At 49.5% G+C, this 18,014-nt stretch overlaps 3 protein-coding genes and 1 non-coding gene across 7 annotated transcripts in view; 1 reads left to right on the top strand and 3 right to left on the bottom strand.

Annotated features, from left to right (window-relative positions):
• Positions 1–3,345: 3,345 nt before the first annotated feature.
• On the bottom strand, positions 3,346–3,416 carry Trnag-gcc. Its single transcript has one exon. It is a non-coding gene; the product is annotated as a tRNA-Gly (tRNA).
• A 17-nt stretch (positions 3,417–3,433) lies between these two features.
• LOC116070190 (heterogeneous nuclear ribonucleoprotein C-like) lies at positions 3,434–7,645 on the top strand. 3 transcript variants are annotated; one of them, XR_004110306.1, is made up of 4 exons: positions 3,434–3,733; positions 4,672–4,766; positions 4,934–5,052; positions 6,940–7,645. XR_004110306.1 is itself a non-coding variant. In XM_031341448.1 (4 exons), the coding sequence occupies exons 1-4, from the start codon at positions 3,843–3,845 to the stop codon at positions 7,173–7,175; spliced, it is 465 nt and encodes a 154-aa protein (XP_031197308.1). In that variant the 5' UTR covers positions 3,434–3,842; the 3' UTR covers positions 7,176–7,645. The 3 variants fall into 3 exon arrangements, 2 of the variants coding, with proteins under 2 accessions (XP_031197308.1, XP_031197309.1); XM_031341448.1 differs by having other exon boundaries at positions 3,434–3,864; positions 4,672–4,759; XM_031341449.1 differs by lacking the exon at positions 3,434–3,733 and adding an exon at positions 4,171–4,263 and having other exon boundaries at positions 4,672–4,759.
• Positions 7,646–8,265: 620 nt separating this feature from the next.
• Positions 8,266–10,348, bottom strand: Exosc6 (exosome component 6). Its single transcript, XM_031341447.1, has one exon. The coding sequence runs from the start codon at positions 9,488–9,490 to the stop codon at positions 8,672–8,674; it is 819 nt and encodes a 272-aa protein (XP_031197307.1). The 5' UTR covers positions 9,491–10,348; the 3' UTR covers positions 8,266–8,671.
• Positions 10,349–10,480: 132 nt separating this feature from the next.
• The window catches only part of Aars1 (alanyl-tRNA synthetase 1), a 21,892-nt gene continuing 14,358 nt past the window's right edge, over positions 10,481–18,014 (bottom strand). For both annotated transcript variants that reach the window (XM_031341445.1, XM_031341446.1), the window contains exons 13-21: positions 17,402–17,515; positions 15,660–15,866; positions 14,937–15,121; positions 13,568–13,676; positions 12,819–12,932; positions 12,107–12,226; positions 11,904–11,990; positions 11,428–11,541; positions 10,481–11,036 (exon numbers count right to left, since the gene is read on the bottom strand). In XM_031341445.1, the coding sequence (XP_031197305.1) occupies positions 10,851–11,036; positions 11,428–11,541; positions 11,904–11,990; positions 12,107–12,226; positions 12,819–12,932; positions 13,568–13,676; positions 14,937–15,121; positions 15,660–15,866; positions 17,402–17,515 (1,236 nt within the window). In that variant the 3' untranslated portion in view covers positions 10,481–10,850. The remainder of the gene's footprint in view (positions 11,037–11,427; positions 11,542–11,903; positions 11,991–12,106; positions 12,227–12,818; positions 12,933–13,567; positions 13,677–14,936; positions 15,122–15,659; positions 15,867–17,401; positions 17,516–18,014) is intronic.

The following is an 18,014-nucleotide window of genomic DNA, read 5'->3' as shown; positions in this document are numbered from 1 at the left end:
CCCCTCCCCACCACCTCTCTCTCTCTCTCTCTCTCTCTCTCTCTCACACACACACACACACACACACAACTTGAGCCAAGACATTTTGAATTTAAAATATTTTTCTTAATATGGTGGTCAATGCCTGTACCTTTCTGATGGTTGACTAATGAGAGAGGGTCATGAGTTAGAGGCTAGCCTGGTCTACTAGGTAAGGCTGTCTTACACAAACAGGAAGAAAACAGACAAACAAATGAACGAAGGAGAGGAAAGGTGAGGGGCCCAGAAGCAGAGACAGCACAGTTCACACTCTACAAATTGAACTTCGGGGCTTGATTACACATGGGCAGAAGGAGCCCCAACTCTTAGGTGATTCGAAAAGCCAGTAATATTTATGAAATAAATTAAAGTAAGTTAAATAGATCTGTAGTCCAGGCTGACCTTAAACTCTTTGTTCTCCTTGTCCTGCCTTCAGAATGCACAGGCATGTGCCATCTTTGAGTTTAAAAAAAAAAAAAAATCTGTCTGAAATCTGGGAGTTTATTTACCTGAAGACAAAAATGAATTCAAAAGTTCCTTTTTCAGGCTCGCAAGATGGCTCAGTAGGTAGGTTGAATGTGCTTGCTTGATAAGCCGAGTTTTATCCCTGTGACTCCAGCAAATTGTCCCACCTACATATGCACTCTGTGACGTGTGCTCTGCCCCAATAATAAAAGATATATTTTTAAAAGTTCCTTTTGTTTCTGGCTCCCAGCAACCCTGGCTCTTTGAGGCTTAGCCCAGAAGCAGGTGCTGGGCGTGGGCCCGGCAGTGGTGACTAGGGTCAGGGTGGCTGGCATAGGCACTCTCCATCCCTGGCTGGTAGCCGGAGGACACTCAAAAATTAACCCAGCCTGGGGCTGGTTGTCTTCTCAGAGGACACAAGGACCACAGACATTCTTCCTCCTACGTTTTGATGGTATCTGAACCCTGGGGCCTGGTAAGTGAGGTTAATATGACCGTAGGCTTGAGTTTGAAGGAGATGGTGTGACCTTTCCAGCTGTAGGATACTCTTGTTTTAGGGAACTTCCAGGATCACTCCCTGGAGCTTGAGCAGACAGCCTTAGATAGGTGTTGCTAGGGTTTGTCCAAGGCCAGGCTGAGCACCAACATGTACACGTGACCCACCCTTTAAGGCCTTCTTTTCCTCCCCTCCCCTATGCCCTACCCCTCTCTCCATCAGACTGAACATGGCTGGAAAGACCAGGCCTGTGTCTGCCCATCCAGGCCAGAAGAGGCCACGGGACAGGATCATCTTCTGGTGAGTCCGTCCTGTCAGCAAGCCGGGCTGGTTGTCTATTTGTATGCATTCCCCTGAGAAGGAACAAAGAATCTAGAAGGTTCCCTAAGCATGCTGCTCACCCAGCATCTCAGCATCTGTGACTTATTCCTGAGGGTTGGGCTTTGTATCTAACTGACAGAGTACATCCCCCCATCAGGCTGACATAACCTGACCTCCTCTTGACTTAGGAGCGTCCTCCTTTTCCCACCTGGAGTCAGGGAGTCCATCAAGGCAAACCTCTTCTGTGGCAGAATCAGAAACTTTTTTCTAAGTATAGACGTTTGGGAACCTTTCTAGATAACACCTTGTCCTTAACTTGGCCGGCCTAAAACAATATTTAGGAAAACTTCTTTTTGGTTGGTGCCTCAGAATTAAAAAAAAAAATCACAAGTATTAATTTGCATGTGTGGATTTATGCATGTGCATGTATGCATATATGTATGCATGTAAGTATCCATGTGTGTAAGCACACACAAATGTACATGTAAATGTTTCATGGCTTCTGGGTGGAAGTCAGAGGACAATTTGCAAGAGTTGGTTTTCTTTTACTGTGTGTGGGTCCTGAGGAGGATCAAACTCTGGCTGTCATTGTTGGTGACATGCTCCTTTACCTACTGAATCACCTCACCATCCTGTTGTTCTGTTTTGTATGTGTGAGCATGTGTGTTTATACATTTTTATTTTATTTATTTTTAAGACAATTTTTTAATTCTTTAAAAGTTCCATACATGCATACAATATACACTGGTCATTCCCATCCGCCCCTAGTCCTCCCATTCTGTCTCTCTCCCTTCCTCTCATTTATTTATTTAACATCTAGACAGGATCCTCAGTGTAGCTCTGGCTGGCCTCAACCTCGCAGAGATTGCCTGCCTCTGTCTCTCAAGTGCTGGGATTGAAGGTTTGGATACACCTACCCTTCCTGGAGATGATGGGTAGAGCAGGGACTATCTCTCTAAACCACAAATCAATTTACTACATAGAAATGGATTAGAGGGTAAAGGACATATCAGGTATTAAAATAGTAACAGATTGGGCATAGTGGCATTTCTCTTTAATCCCAGCACTTGAGAGACAAAGGCAAATAGATCTTTGTGAGTTTGAGCAAGTCTTGGCTACATGAGATCCAGACAACCAGAGCTACGTAGTGAGACCCTGTCTTGAAAACAAAACAAAACAAAAACAAAAAAATAAAAAGAAGCAGATTGGTGGTGGTCCATACCTTTAAACCCAGGACTCAGGAAGCAGAGACAAGTGGATTTCTGAGGTCAAGGCCAGCATGGTCTACAGATTGAGTTCCAGGACAGCCAGGGCTATACAGAGAAACCCTGTCTCAAAAAACTAAGTAAGTAAGTAAGTAAGTAAGTAAGTAGAACCGAGCTGGTGAAGTGGTTCAGTGGGTTAGGGTGCTTGTCACCAAGATTGAAAATTTGAATTCAATTCCTGGAGCCAAACACACACTAGGCTTCTTTGCTAAAAGGCTCAGAAGCGGTCAATCATGCTTGTTTTGTTAACATGGTCATCGTGAGGCTGTACAGTTGGTCAGTTCTTGTGGTCCACGTGAAGGGAATGATGTAGGGAATGGTGTGGTCCACATGGGTTCCTTCCTTTTCCAAAGTGGAGCTCTGGGAGGCAGTTTCATTTTTGCCTATAGAGACACCTACAAAATAGTGTATTTCGGGTTTCTTAATTTCTCTTTTACATTCTCTTTCTTAATTTCTCTCTCCCTTTCTCTCTTCTTTTTTTAAATTTTCTTTTAATTTCTTTAATTTTCCTCTTCCTTTCGCTTCTCTCTGTGTGTGGGAAGATTCAAGATTTTAGATAAACTGCAGCTGTTAGTCGCCGTGCAACCAGATTGTTCCTCTTGGAGGAAAAAGGAAAAGCCAAGCGGGAGGAGGGTGTCAGTGCACTCAATTCAGTAAAGGGAGCGGGGGTGGGGGTGGGGTCCTTCTTTCAGTAGAGGTTAACGTCCCATCAGCAGAAATTTTAGTTCTTTGTGCGTTCTTTTCTGACTTGAGAAAGCCGTTTAAGAAAATGGCAAGCTGTGCATTGGCCGGGAATCGAACCCGGGCCTCCCGCGTGGCAGGCGAGAATTCTACCACTGAACCACCAATGCTTTCCTGCAAAAAGGGCCTTTGCTGCTTCAGTTCAGTCTCGGAGGGTCTAGTGTACTGTAGAATCGTCATTTCCAAAATTCTGCATTTGAGACTCTCGATACAACACTCATTGGATTTGACCTACGTTGTTGGGGAGAGACGCGTGTCTTCTCCGCGGTGATCTCCTCTGCCTACCCGTTTTTCTTCCTCCTACCGGCCGGAATCCGAAGCAGCCTTGAGTATTCTCAACCGCCTACCCAGGCCTCCAGAAGCCAGGAAACAGAGGTGGCCGGAAATCTCATCACAATTGTGGGGACCCTGCAGGCTGTAAGGGCAGGTGGGCATTCTACCCTTCACTTGGCCCACGGAGTCGCCTTAGAGCTGGGCACGTAGGACGACAGCGCCAGGAAGTTGTTTCTTAACTTTAGACCCGACTCCAACGCAACATGCTCAACAGCCTCATTCCAGGCAGGACCTAATGCTTTGTATATGCTCACCAGCCATTCATGCTCTGGAATAGAGACCCAGCGAGACCGCCCTTAAGTGCCCCACACCTTTTTGGAGCTCGACCTCGTCCATGACCCGCAGCCAAGGGCAGGAGGCTTGGCGGCAGCCTTAATCTTTCTTACTAGCCCCTCAGATGCTGACCTCTGCATTCTGACAGTTCCCACGCTAGGATTAAAGTCTCCACACCCACACTACAGCTTTGGGCTCTGGCTTAACTTTCCTTTCATCCTTTGCCGGACAAAGATCCGGAAGATCGGCAGTGCCTGGCTCAGGCAGAAGAGCCTTTGGAGGGCCAGGCTCTGGCTGGGCAGCCGGCAGGGTTGTCACCCTGCTGCCACTTAGAACCTCGGCGGGGTGGAGGTGGGAGGATGGGGGTGGGGTAGCGGGTTGTTAAGCATCCAATCAGGGAGAAGCTGGTTTGTTGTGGTCTCCCAAGATGACTTTGGGCAAGGGTGTCTTCTGAGGAAGAATCCCGACTTTCAAAGGAAAGGCTGCAGGTGTGGGTAGGCTGGGCAGGAGTTCAAAGTCAGCCTCAGCTACAGTTTGAGGCCAACCAGGGCAACAAGAGAGAGAGAAAGTATACTTGCTCTTCCAAGTTCAGCTGAGGGCCAGGCGACTCTGGCTTTCCTTTACCTGTGAAATGAACTATGAGTCGACTCGAGAAGGTGTATACTACTAGTTAGTGGCTGGGTCTTGCCAGCTGTGTCCTGGGGTAGGGGCAGGTGGACCTGGATGACTTGACTGCTCCCTCCTGTCCTGTCTCTTTAGGGTGGATGAATGCAAAAGGACCACAGGGGTCAAGAACACCTACAACACTCACAAGGCCTGCAGGAACAGTCACCTGCACCTGGGGCAGGTAGAGTGTGAGTAAGGGGCCCAGACCTCACCTTCGGTGTTGGGGAGGAGTTGGGTAGCCTAAGCTGAAGCGAGAGAAGGCTGAAAAGCCCTGACCTTACCTGCTCTGAGTCCCCGTCTCCCCCCCCCCACCCCCCGTGGCCATGTGGGCATCAGTTCTGCCCCCTCTTAGCAGACCAGACCGAGGAGCTGGATTTCATCCGGAGGGAGCTGAGCAAGATCAAAGCCCAGGTGGACAGACTGTTGGAGAGTCTGGAGTCCATGGAGCAGCAGAGGGACCAGCACATGGGGCAGGTACTCAAGGGGGTGCCCAGTCCACACTCTCCATGGGCCCCAGTTTTTCCTGCTCCTGAAGATACATTGAAGGGTACTGGGTTTCTTCTGCTCCTGTCTTTCTCTGACTGTAGGCCTCCTTAACCAGCATTGGACTTCTTGTCTGTTCCCATGTCCAGAGGACCTCTGTGACCTCTAGGTTGTCCTGGTTCCCTCCGGATATCTGGAGTCAAAGCAGCTGTCTCAGTCTTCCTCTTGTTCTATGGAGTTCTAGATTTCTGCTAGGCTCCTGACTGAGTCAGCTGGGACCTCCTGAACTTTAACTCTACACAGGAACAAAGGATAGAGACGAGAACAGGTGTTCTGAAAGTGAGGGCTCTTCACGACAAAGTACTGAGTGAGCCCTGAGTGTCCAAGGACCAGAGGGCCTACCAAGAGGCAGGCAGCTCAGGGCAATTTACATAGGTAAGCATAGAGTGCTCTGCTCTTCTTCCCCCTGCTTGGGTCCTTGTGGCCTCTTTATGAGCAGACAGAGCACTTGGTGTATGTAGGAACATAGAGTAAGTAGTAGGGTACAGATGGGTTTTGTCTTAGGGTTTCTATTCCTGCACAAAACATCATGACCAAGAAGCAAGTTGGGGAGGAAAGGGTTTATTCAGCTTACACTTCCACATTGCTTTTCATCACCAAAGGAAGTCAGGACTGGAACTCAAACAGGTCAGGAAGCAGGAGCTGATGCAGAGGTCATCGAGGGATGTTACTTACTGGCTTGCTTCCCCTGGCTTGCTCAGCTTGCTTTCTTATAGAACCCAGGACCACCAGCCCAGGGATGGCACCACCCATAATAGGTCTTCCCGCCCTTGATCACTAATTGAGAAAATGCCTTACAGTTGGATCTTGAGGAGGCATTTCAACAAGGGAGGCTCCTTCCTCTGTGATAACTCCAGCTTGTGTCAAGTTGACACACAAAACCAGCCAATACAGGCTTACAAGCTATACCCAAGAGCAGTCCCTAGGACAGCCACTTCTCCCTTCTCCTCTGCTTTTTAGCCCCTTGACTCTGGGCTTGTTTGGCTTAGCTATACCAGGATCTACTGCCAGGCATTTGGACACTTGGGTTAAGTCAGTTCTGGGTTGAGATACCATCTTCTGGAAAGCAGGCAGAAGAAATCTGACTTTGTACAATACCTGGGTATGTTCCATATGCCAAGCCCCTGCCTCCCTCTTTAAGCTTGTTCAGATTTGATTTCTCAAACCAGGAGGTGGTGGCACATACCTTTAATCCCAGCCCTTGGGAGGTAGAACTGGAGACCAGCCTAGTCTACAGAGTGAGTTCCAGGACAGCCAGGGCTACAGAGAAACCCTGTCCCTAAAACACAAAACTTTGAAATTTCTTCCCCCTTTCTGGCCTCATCCCATTGGTTGCCTCCCCAGGGCTATGGCATGCTAATGTTCCTAGGGTGAGAGAATCCAAATGTGGACTGATAATGGCCCTTTGTGTAGCAGTTAAAGGGCCTTAAATTTTCTCTACCCTCCCGTTTCTTCCTCCATTATCAGTGAATTCTCTCATAATGCCCTGCCTAACCCAGGCTGGATGGGATGGGCTCAGGAAGGTTCCCCCTGCTGCCTATGGCCCAAGTCACAACTGCCCCGGAAAAAGAATGTGCTACAGGGAGAATGTCTACTCCTGCCTGCTGGTTCTGGGTTTCCAGGCTTTAGTGTTAGCCTAGACTGGAGACTCTTCAGCATCCCTCCCATCCCCCCAAAGAATCTAGTATAGCCCCAGACTTCCCCAAAGGTCCCAAAACAGGGGAAGGAGGGGAGTTGGAGGAACTAGATTTTAGCAGATGGCCATCTTTCCCTAGGCTGTGCCTCTCGTCCTCTAAGCCAGCCCTCTATTTTCTACAGGTGAAGAATCAAGCATCAGACCAATACAGCCAGTAGGAGGTGGGGAACCTCCCAGACTTTCTTCAGCTGGTACTTCTTGGGTGGCTTGTTTCCTTGCCTTGTATTTTTGGAAGGTCCCTAGTCACTCCCATGCAACTCAAAGCCACCTTTCTGGCGCTTGGCCATTCAAAGTGCTGAAGCATGGTCCAGCCAGCTCACCCAGAAAACCACCTGGTAGTCATGAGTTTAACTCTTGAGGTCTTTTCCATAAGTCCTGCGGTGGGCAGGGTAGGGAAGCCCCACAGACCAGAAGTATCTCACTATTCTCATTCAACTGTGGTGGTCTTGCAGGAGGCACTTGACAGGAGGGCCCTGAGCCCAAAGAGCACTGTTAGCTCTCACCAAATGAAGACTGCCTCTTATTTTCCTCCTTGCCCACACACCACTAAACCTGGTGGTGTGTCGATTTCTCTGCAGCCAGAGCAGTGAAACACGCTTGTATCCCTACATTGACACGGAGCTGTAAGGCTGTATGTGCCCACCTAACCAACCACTTCTGGTAAAACCCACTATGTGTACCCTACAAAGCCATAAGCTACCCTTATGAATAGGGGGTAACTTTTATGGCTCTTTATCTTGATTCTCACTAGTTTAACACTAACTTAGGATCTGCTCTAGACAGTCATGTCAGAAGGGGAAAAAATAAAATGTGTATTTCTTCATCTTGGTCAGGAGTTCTGACTTTGTCCTCACAAGCTAAGCAGACACCTAGAAGACTTAATAAGTCTCACACAGCTTCCGCCAGTTCAACCCTAAGTGAAGAACAAAACAAGTCCCCACATTGTCAGTTAGGCCTGCTCCGCCTTAAGGAATAGCCAGGCTGTAAATGATGCCGCTGGATTTAGGCAGTCTCCATTTGAGTAGTCTATTGCTGCCCTGAGCCTTATCAGGAGCCAAGCCTGGACAGGAGACACCAGGATGGGACCCAGCATCCTTCCAGAGCATAATCCTTTTCAGTTACCCAACTCCTAGATGATTTTGTCCTAAAGGAAAGGATAGGGATGCACCTGGTTTCTCCTTTTAACTCTCCCAAGTCTTTTTTTTTTTCTCCAAGACGGGGGTTTCTCGGTCTAGCCCTGGCTGTCCTGGGATCTCCTGTCTTATCCCCTCAGCAGCTGCCCCAGACAATGCTCCTAGGGCAGGAGGTTTCTCCTCCAAAGCACACAACCCTTTCTTACATACAGCGAGTTAACAGGAACATTTAAGGCAGTAATGACTCTAGCCCTTGACAACACACACCCAGTTCAGAACAGCATTGTTTCTAACTCTAAAACCACAACAGAAGTATTTCCATGCATAAAAAACGTTTTTAATGTTTTACTTCAAGTACTGAGAAGGCAAAGTCCCCTTGTCCATCCTCTCAAAAGAATCAGTTTATTATATACTGGAGCCGACGGCTGGCCTGCACAAGGTCCTTCCCTTACAAGACCATAGCTCCAGGTCTCATTTACTAGGTAAATCCAGCCCAAGTCCTTTCCAACTTAGGACTATGGCTGCTTTCAAATTTCTCCAACCGGATCGTGTTTCCAACGATCTTTTAAGCCTTTCTAACGCAGCAGTGCTTCGGTCAGTGCGCACCACTCCTCCACTCTCGTTTCTCAGCTCGGCGGAGTCAGGCGACCATCAGCTCTGGTCCTTTTGTAAAGAATGGCGATAGCAGTCCTCCGCATCCTCGTCGCTCAGGTTTTTCCAATCAGGGCGGGGCGGCGGCACCCCTCCGGCGGGCAGCCCGCACCAAGCACTGCTGCAGCACCGGGTAGAGGCGCTGGCAGCCTTCCAGGCCCAGGCGCACCGCCTCGGTCCAACTCTCAGTCTGACCGCCTTCCCCACTGCCCAGTAACCCGGCCACCTGATTGAGCACAGGCATGAGCGCCACCGTGAGGCCGGCCGCAGAATGCTCCTCCTCCAGCCGCGTGGGGTCCAGCAGCCAAGTCGGGGAGGGCCCCGGTGTGAGGCTCAAACCGCAGCCCACTACCAGGTCATACATCTCCACTCCCGCGTCGGCCAGGGCGAGCGCAGCAGCGGTGAGCGCCGCAGCCAGCGCAGAGCCGCCATCCTCCAGCAGCAGCGCCGATACCTCGAGTTGAGCACGAGGGTAGCGCCCCAGGCGCACCGCGGGCTCCAGCGCCTCTTGCAGAGCCAGACCCAGCTCGCGGTCCTCACCGCTGCCCTGGGGCGCGCGACGCCGGCGACCGGAGAAGGGCGCGCGGCGGAAATCGCAGAGCAGGCGGCCACGGAGGGCAGCCGGGGCCTCACCGCCTGCTCCCGCAGGGCCGCCGCCGCGCTCGCCGCCTTCAGCCTGCCGCGGACCCGACACGGCGCACAGCACCTTGGTGCCTCCCGCCTCCAGGTAGGCGGAGCCCTTGGCCTGGCTCAGCAGGCCCGCGCGCGCGTACACCGGTCGGAGCCGCGTCGGGTCGCGAGCAGCAGGCGTCTCGTCTTCTTCGGCCGCGTACAGCTGTGGCGATTGGGACTCCTCCGGCCCGCGGATGCGGCGATGGTCTCCCGGCATGGCGGATACCGGCGTACGAGCTACTTCCGCCTGCTGGGCTGCCTTGCGCGCCGGCTCTTCCGTTCGCTTAAAGATGCGCGCCCGCGCAGAGCCTATCGGGAGAGCGGTAGGTGTTCGCACTGCCACCTAGCGGAGTGGAGGAAGAACGGCGAGATATAGCTGGACACTATGCTGGTACCTTAGCTAGTTCTAAGGACCATCTGATCTGTTTATTACCCTTGAATTTTGCATTCAGAGTCTTTTACATAAGCTTGCCCAAAATGAGAATTTTTTGTTCACTCCTGTTCTTAGCCCCCTGGCTGGCTTCAACAGAATCTTCCTTCCTACAGCTGGATAATAATATTTCTAACACTCTGAGGAACTGTTTGTTTTTGTTTGGTTTTTTTTTCTTCGAGACAGGGTTTCTCTGTATAGTGGCTGTCCTGGAGCTCACTCTGTAGACCAGGCTGGCCTCAAACTCTGAAATCCGCCTGCCTCTGTCTCCCAAGTGCTGGGATTAAAGGCGTGCGCCAACACTGCCCAGCCACTCTGAGGAACTGTCATAAGCAGGCAGTATCTTCCAGACCCTGCTGCTTATAGATTCATACAAATTGCATTTTAAGGCTGGACCAGGGTCTTGAACCTACTTTAGGTTAAAGCAGCAGGGATGGAACAATTACTAGGAGGCACCTACACATTCATACCTCCTATTCAGTTGTCTGTCCTCTTATCAGCAGCTTCAAAGGGAAGCATGCGGACATGCATGATGGAGGTTGTCCTAAGAGACTAAGAACAATGCTTCATCACTGGAAGAATTTTCCTCCACCCCTTCTCTTGAACTTCAATTTCAGCCCATCCATTCCACCTCTGGCTCTAGTCTGGGGGCTGTATTCTGTGATAACATCAACCAGAAGCCAGCTGGAACCATAACATGTATTCTGCAGGTAGACATACAAGGAGCTAGGGTTCACCCCAGGAGAAGCAGCAGAGTACATGGATGGCATCACCAAGTATTGCACATGGTCCTTTTTATTTTCTGCATTGAAAAGGCTTCCTTCCCCTCTGCAGACCTAGAAGCCGCATGTTGGCAGAGCAACCGTATCTAGACGTGATCATGATGTTAAGTAGCATTCCTAGGTAGTGATTTGAGACAGATGGTGCTTACAATGAATGGCTCAGAGCAGTAATGGAAAGGGGCAATGAATCGCAGGACAGCTCCAGGTGTGTTCCAGTTACTGCTGGATCAGGACGGAGAGGGCTGCTGAAAGGTCCCAAGACACAAATGTCTTGGTGGCAGGAGGAGTGCTCCTGGCTGGATTCCTGCCGTCGGACGTGTCTGGTCGATGGGAGATGCTTCCCGAGAGGGCTTCCCTCCCTCCCATCAGTTCTTCACATCTCCTAGGCGGAGCTGGGCAAAGGAAGTAGCCAGCTGCAGTGCTTCCTGAAGGCAGCCCACATTCTTGCCTGTGGCCTGGGCAGACACATCCTTGCCACCGCCTTTACCATCCATCAGGCCTGAAACCTGCTGGACCCACTCACTGGCTTTTAGCCCCCGGTTGGCTGCATTCTAGAAGACAGGGAGGAGAAATGGTAGTCAGAGTGGGACCGAGGTGGGGAATGGCGGGAGCCCCCAATACCCATGTGTATCATGTGTGATGCTGCCATGGGCCAAGACAAACTCTACAGCTGTTGTTACAGGAGAGCAGCTATGGCCACTGCCAAAGTGAGGACAGAAAGCAAAGCCAGGCATTAGCCAATACTGAATTCTTTCACCAAAGAAAGCCCAAGGGGTAAAAGTCACCGAGGGAGGTGACAGATGATAGACAGATCAGCAGCTTCTAATGAGGACTGCCTTCACAAACAGTCTTGGCAAATACTGGGAAGAAGCCCTCTTTGAGAAGCTACTGGCATAGGGCATGCAGGCTTTTACTTAGACTGAGGCTGTAGGAAGTTCTGACCTGGGGCACCTGACACAAGCATGTGATCTTGCCGGCCTCATTGTCCACTGTGAACAACATAGCAGATGTCTGAGGAGAATGTGTCTTGAAAAGCTTCAAAGCTTCATTCAGGGCCTGTGGGGAGAACCTCCTGTTAGGTCACTGTGGCAGGGAGCCCTGCTTTCTACAAGGGAGTCTGTGGAACTCAGCCTTCAGAGCACCATTCCGTTTTCTATTAAGAACAGATACTGTTCCCAGAAGCCCATGTGAAGACCAATGGCAGGACCCTGCCCACACCCTGGCTGAGGTCTGCCTCTTACTCCCGGGGAAGCTCCTCCTTCTCAGGCTGCCTGACCTCTTCATGGCTCAGGCTAACTTGAGCACTAAGAAGTAGACCTCAGGTGACCACACAGAGTAAGTAGAGGGCTGAGAAGGCTGGAAGGACAAACACCCACTCATCTGACCCATAGGGCAGTCCTGGCCCTCTCCCAGCTTGCCTTGGCCGATGCTCCACTCTCCATCTCCAGGATGACTAGAGGCTGGTTGGGGTTGCTGTCAATCAGCTGCTTTGTCTTCTCTAATACCTACAAGAAGCCCAGGAGAGAGGCTTAGGCCAACGGCCTAGACTCTGAACCCTGCCAGCCTCTGCCTAGGACAACCTTTGGGCTCTCAGCCAGCAGCCAGCACTGCCAAGACTTACTCGCTTCTGGACATCAGCTTTGCTGGCCCGGTCTAGGTCATCCATGACTTTCTTCAGAGATTTCAAAGTCTCTCGTTGTTCATCTTTCTGCCACTGGGGGATGACTGCAGTGGCCAGGGCCTGGAACCAGAAGAGAAGACCATCTGGGGTCTGGGCTAATAGGAGGTAGGGTGAAATTCAATCCTACTTTACTCTACCCTTTGTCTTTGAACCAAAGTCTTCCATGGCTAGAGTCTGAGAAAGCAGAAAAACAAAGATATCTGCTGGCTTTAAGACTAGTCACTATATTAATGTAGCACCCATCACTGGACAGAAAGTAGCATGATAAGGAGTGCTTAAGTTGAGATCTGGTCCTTACCAGCTGAGTACAGTCTGCAAAGACTTGCTGGAAGCCCATCATACCAAGAAGGCCAGCTGTTCGAGGGCAGTGTGGAAGGCATGATATCCTTTCTCAAACAAGGAACTTGACACTCCACCTCCCCCAAGCCCCAGTGTTTGGCTCGTATTTGCAGAGACATGCTGAGGCCGGAGGACAGCTGCGAATCCAAGGCCAGCCTGAGCTGTATAGTGTGATTCAGGCTAGTCTGGGCTACAGAATATGAATGACCCTGTCTTTATAAAGCACAACAAATAAAGGAACAAAAAGTTTAAGCACAGGGAGGGTCTTACTCCTCAGCTTGATAAGGAAGAAACAGAAAGAGGCCATCCCTACCTCACCAAGGTCAGCAATTTCCCTCTGCACATCCTTGTTGGGTGCAGTCTGGGCCTTCACTTTGGCCTCCAAGGCAGAGAGAGATGTCTTCAAGGCTTCTGACTTCCTGAGGGCCTAGGAAGAGAACAGTCAGAGCTATAAACACCGGGGTTCCTTTCCCTCAGGAAGCAAGTGCTCTGGCCACACACTCCTGGCCAGCAAAGGCTGCACCGTAACTCCTGCTCAAGGCTGGTTCATGTTCATGAACCAGAAGCCCCTTCACCTGGGGAAATGACCATTCGTCAGGATCTACCACAGAGCTGAGCAGCTCTTCTTGGTGCTACCCTTGGGATGTGTGGAGGGAAGGGCATATGAAGCAGCAGGAGGCTCTGGCTTGCCCTCACACACAGAGCTGTGCTGGGAAGAAGGCACAGGATTTATGTATTCTGTTTTCCTAGATGCTGTTTGTATTTTGGAACTTTCTACTGTTATTCTGTGCGTGCTGTGTGTGTATGTGTGTGTGTGTGTGTATGGGTGTGTGTGTGTGCTGTGTGTATGGGTGTGTGTACATGGTACATATGTGAGAGAGAACAACTTTATGGAGTCAGTTCTCTCCATACATTTTATGTGGGTCATTGGCTACAACCTCAGGTTGACAGTCTTTGTGGCAAGCGCCTTTTTGTACAGAGCCATGCAACTGGCCCGAAACCTTGCATAGTGACAGCTTTCCTCTGACAGGCAGAGCCCACAGACCAGCCTGACCTGCTTACCTTCTGGGCTTCAGCACCTGTGACGGCAACAATCCTCCTGATACCCTTGGCAATAGCTTCTTCAGTCACTATCACAAAAGCTCCCGCATGGCTAGAATTCCGTAGATGTCTGAAAGCAGAACACAAAAGGCTGAAGAAGAGGAAGTTTGCTGTGCCCTGGGTGAGATGCATCTGCCCTAGGAAACAATTCTGAGACAGGGTGTCACCATGTAGCTCTGGCTGACCAGGAACTCACTCTGTAGACCAGGCTGGCCTCAAACTCCTTCTGCCTCTGCCTCTGCCTCCCAGGTGCTGGGATTAAAGACATTTGCTATCATATGCCTAGCAGACTAGGCAAGCCGGGCTGTGGTGGTGCACGCCTTGGGAGACAGAGGTAGGTGGATTTCTGAGTTCGAGGCCAGCCTGGTCTACAGAGTGAGTTTCAGGACAGCCAAGGCTACACAGAGAAATTTTGTCTCGAGGAAAAAAAAAAAAAAAAAAACAGAAGCAAAGGCAAGAGAGGGAGCAGAGGGGAACAAAGGTGGGCTGAGGTCAGAAGCCAGGGCTTCAGAATGCTGATAGCAGGATGCCATTCTCCAAGCCTCAGTTCTCTCAAATATGAAAGGGGGAGAAGTTGGCCTGCCTCACCAGACAGTTAAGACAGTCTTCAAAATGCCAGTGTCCCTACTATCCAACTCAGTGATACTGCTATTAGCCGGCAGGAGGCTCTGGCTGGCTCAATCAGGCCTTTAAGAATATGCTTTCCCCTTTGCTTCATCTGGAATCCGCACGCTTGCAGGAGCAAGCAGTCCCAAGCCAGCTGAGCCAGGTCTACTCAGGAGCTCTCAGACAATGGATTCAGTTTCCCTTCCCAGATGCTGCTCAGGCTGGCAAAGGGAATGAAGGATCACAGGTCTAGAAGGACCTGCGGCCAGAGCCAGAGCTCTGTGAGCATCTAAAGCCTTGCTCAGTCCTGAATCCCCACAACTTCATTTTGAGGATGAACCCAGGGAACAAGAGCCAGCAGTTAAGAATGTGCTAACAGTGTCTTCATCTCCTCATCCTGGGAAGAACATTTCATTAGGAACCCAAGACATGCTACTGTTGAACACTGAGAGGTCTGACTGGGCCACCAGGCTGTGAAGATTCTTGGAAATCTTATTTGGCAAGTCCACTTCTGAGGACTTCATTTTACCCTTAGAAAAATGGGAGTCTGAGGGTCAATGGAAGAACACTCGTAAGGCCCCGAATTCCATCCAAAACATGGCAAATAATAAACAAACACGAATAAATAAGGGAATAGCATTTGGCCTGCCTAGTTTCACATCCCCAAAGGGGGATGCCATAAGCAGGTGAGCCCATCTATTGCTGTCCCTGCCAAGGTACTTACGTTCCTCCACAAAACTCAACAGAAGTAAGGGAGCCGGCAGGCCCAGACGGGTCATCCAGCAGCTCTGACACAGGGACCCCAATGGAGACAACTCGCACAGGGTCAGGATAGGTCTCATCAAACACAGCTCGAAGGCCCTGGATGGCTTTTGCTGATGCCAGGGGACAATCCTGGGTGTAGACAGGCTGTCATAAAAAGAAGACAAGAGTGAAAAAAAAAACAAAAAAAAAACACTGGAAAAGCCAGGGGACAATCCTGGGTGTAGACAGGCTGTCATAAAAAGAAGACAAGAGTGAAAAAAAAAAAGCTGGAAAAATCTACGAAGGTGAGGAAGCAGCCTGGTGAGACTCCAGGCCTATATCCAGGCTCTAAAGCTGTAACCCTACTGTGTCTGGCACACACTCTGAACCCTCTAAAATAACAGCCCGTGTTAATGCAAAGAAAACCAGACAGGAATTTCTAAGTATTTTATAAACTGCTAGGCAAACACTGTATGTAACTACAAGAACAGTGGCTTGACTAAGGAGGTAGGAGATCAAAGACACTACACTATAAAGGCAGTTGGAAAATCACTGCTTTCAGCATCTCTGTGAATGGATCAGGACATGGTACAACAGAGCAGGAGGATCTGGATCGCTGAGCTTCCATGACAGAAAGCAAGAGTGTGCCTCAGAAAGAGTGTGCCTCATGTCACAGGAACTCCTCTAACATGGGAGAGCCTACCTTGGCTGCCTCAATCATGCTATTGACAATCTCCTCAGCCTTCTTGATTTGCTGGGTGGACATGGCTCCCTTGGCAGTGAAGTCAAACCGAAGGCGGTCAGGAGCAACCAGTGAACCTTTCTGGTCTGCTTCTCCAAGCACCGAGCGCAAGGCGAAGTTCAGGATGTGTGTAGCTGTATGGTTGCTCATGACAGGTCTCCGCCGGGGCTGCAGAGGGCAGAGATGGCTGCTATGGATCTGTCTGAACGGACTTGAACGTTTTGTCAAATATAAGGATGCTCAGGGTAAAAACAGCTTTTCCCAGCTTCCCTTATACAGTGGGCATATAACTAAGTTCTGGTCAGGAGGATGTGAGAAGTGAGAGATGGACACACCCTCATTCCTCTGCTTAGAACAGGAATAACAAACTAGGGCTGTTGGGCCACATCTGACTGGTTGTCTGTTTGGATTTTGTCTTTTTATGAGATAGGCCTGGCCTGGAACTCAAAGACCCATGTGTCTCTGCCTCATGGGATTAAAGGCTTAAGCCACCATGCCCAGCCTCCTGTTGGTTTTGATACTGTTTTGAAAATAGGATTAGTAGAACACAACTACACTTATCTGTTTACACCCATTAAACATACAGTACCACATCATAGCTAAGAAATTGTGCTTGATACTGTACCCCTGGCCCGAACAATGCCTCTTACAACTATCGTTTTTGGTCCATGAAACTAAATCCTGAGCAAGCCCTAGGGATGAGCAATAAACAAAGACAAGCTAGCCCTGTATCATTTATATAATGAAACACATATTTCCCCCTCTTTTGAGCTATTACTTTAGACGTCTGTCTTACACAACAGAACCTAGCTTTTTTTCTGTTTTGAGACAGGGTCATACTATGTAACCCAAAGGCTGACCTCAAACTCTTGATCCTCTGCCAAGCACAAAGATGTCAGTGCCCACACAATGCCTGAGTTCCTAGTTCTTAATACAAATAAACTCTCTGACTCCTAAAAAAGTTTATGGAGTTTGAAAAGCATTCCATGGGAGAAGGGGGATGTTTTAGAGGATATAACCAAGGTAAATTGTATACATGTGAGAAATTGTCCAAGGAAACTTCTTATGAAAAGATCAACTTGGGACCAAAATAGGCTTGAGGGTTAGCTTCATCCCAAACAATCTACAAAATGCACCTACTTTTACTACAGTACTTTGCTAACAGTGTCACTTAGGAGGGGCCAAAAAAATGTCTCAGTGGGCAAAGGCGCTTGCCACCAAGCTTGACAATCTGAGTTCAATACCTGGGACCCACTTGGTAAGAACTGATTCTTTTGGGTTGTCCTCAACCTCCACATGTGTACTTGTACATGTGTACAGAGACAAGACACAGAGACAAGATATTAAAAATAGGCAGACATGGTGGTGCTCCCCTTTAATCCCAGTACTTAGGAGGCAGAGGCATGCAGATCTCTGTGAGTTCAAGGCCAGCCTGGTCTACAAAGTGAATTCCAGGAAAGCTATGGTTCTATAGATAGCCTTTGTCTCAAAAAGAAGCCAAAAATAAATTAAAAAGAAAAATTAAAAATAATTAAAACCAAGATGAAATGGGGAGCTGGACAGGGTGCAGCCCTGATTCTAGCATTCAGAAGACAAGGACAACAGGACGACCCCAAGGACAGCTTTAACTACAAAGTGCTCAAGATACAGTCTCACCAGGTAAGTAAATATACATCAAATGTGGACAAGCATATGCAACTTACCTCATCTATAAACAGCCGGACTTGATCCCCCACCTTCAGGTTACCATATATTGTTCCTATGTGCAGCACATACCCGCCTCGGACCTGAGCATTCTTCACTGTAAACTCAGTTTTCTGCAGAGTCAAGGACACCAACAAGTAAATAAAATTTCCAAATACATACATTCTCCCTTCATGCGCATATACACCCCTACCATCAGATGATGCCCACGCTACCTCTGATGTACTAGGTAGCTTAGGGCACACCTGCCTCTTAACCTTCCTGCCTTTTCACCAGGTGCTGAGATCACACATGCACAGCCCCACTCCCAGTTTTATACAGTTCGAGGATGGAATCCTGGGAGTGTGTGTGCTAAGCAAGTTCTCCACAAACTTAGCTACTTCTTCAGCAAGGCCCATCTTAAAATCCTATGAGATGGATCCTATCCTATCTGTAGGAATCAGCTGCCAAAGGAGACCAACTGACTGACTTGTCAGGACCCAGCTAGCATTGGCCACACAAGAGGTTGAGCTTTCTAAGAATGTTTGTCCTTCAAGAGTGGTCTCTCTCTAAGCCGGGCGGTGGTGGCGCACGCCTTTGATCCCAGCACTTGGGAGGCAGAGGCAGGTGGAT

This window comes from Mastomys coucha, unplaced genomic scaffold (genome assembly GCF_008632895.1).
Source record: "Mastomys coucha isolate ucsf_1 unplaced genomic scaffold, UCSF_Mcou_1 pScaffold22, whole genome shotgun sequence".
Lineage (NCBI taxonomy): Eukaryota > Metazoa > Chordata > Mammalia > Rodentia > Muridae > Mastomys > Mastomys coucha.
Note: the sequence above shows the minus strand (reverse complement) of the source record. Positions and strands in the feature narration are given on the sequence as shown.

Bases quoted from the DNA above. Each gene is read 5' to 3' on its own strand.
- Exosc6 (XM_031341447.1), bottom strand. From the start codon at position 9,490: ATGCCGGGAGACCATCGCCGCATCCGCGGGCCGGAGGAGTCCCAATCG.
- LOC116070190 (XM_031341448.1), top strand. From the start codon at position 3,843: ATGCTCAACAGCCTCATTCCAG. The intron at 3,865-4,671 runs GCAGGACCTAAT...CTGTCTCTTTAG, and splicing joins GCTCAACAGCCTCATTCCAG to GGTGGATGAATGCAAAAGGA. The intron at 5,053-6,939 runs GTACTCAAGGGG...TATTTTCTACAG, and splicing joins GGGACCAGCACATGGGGCAG to GTGAAGAATCAAGCATCAGA.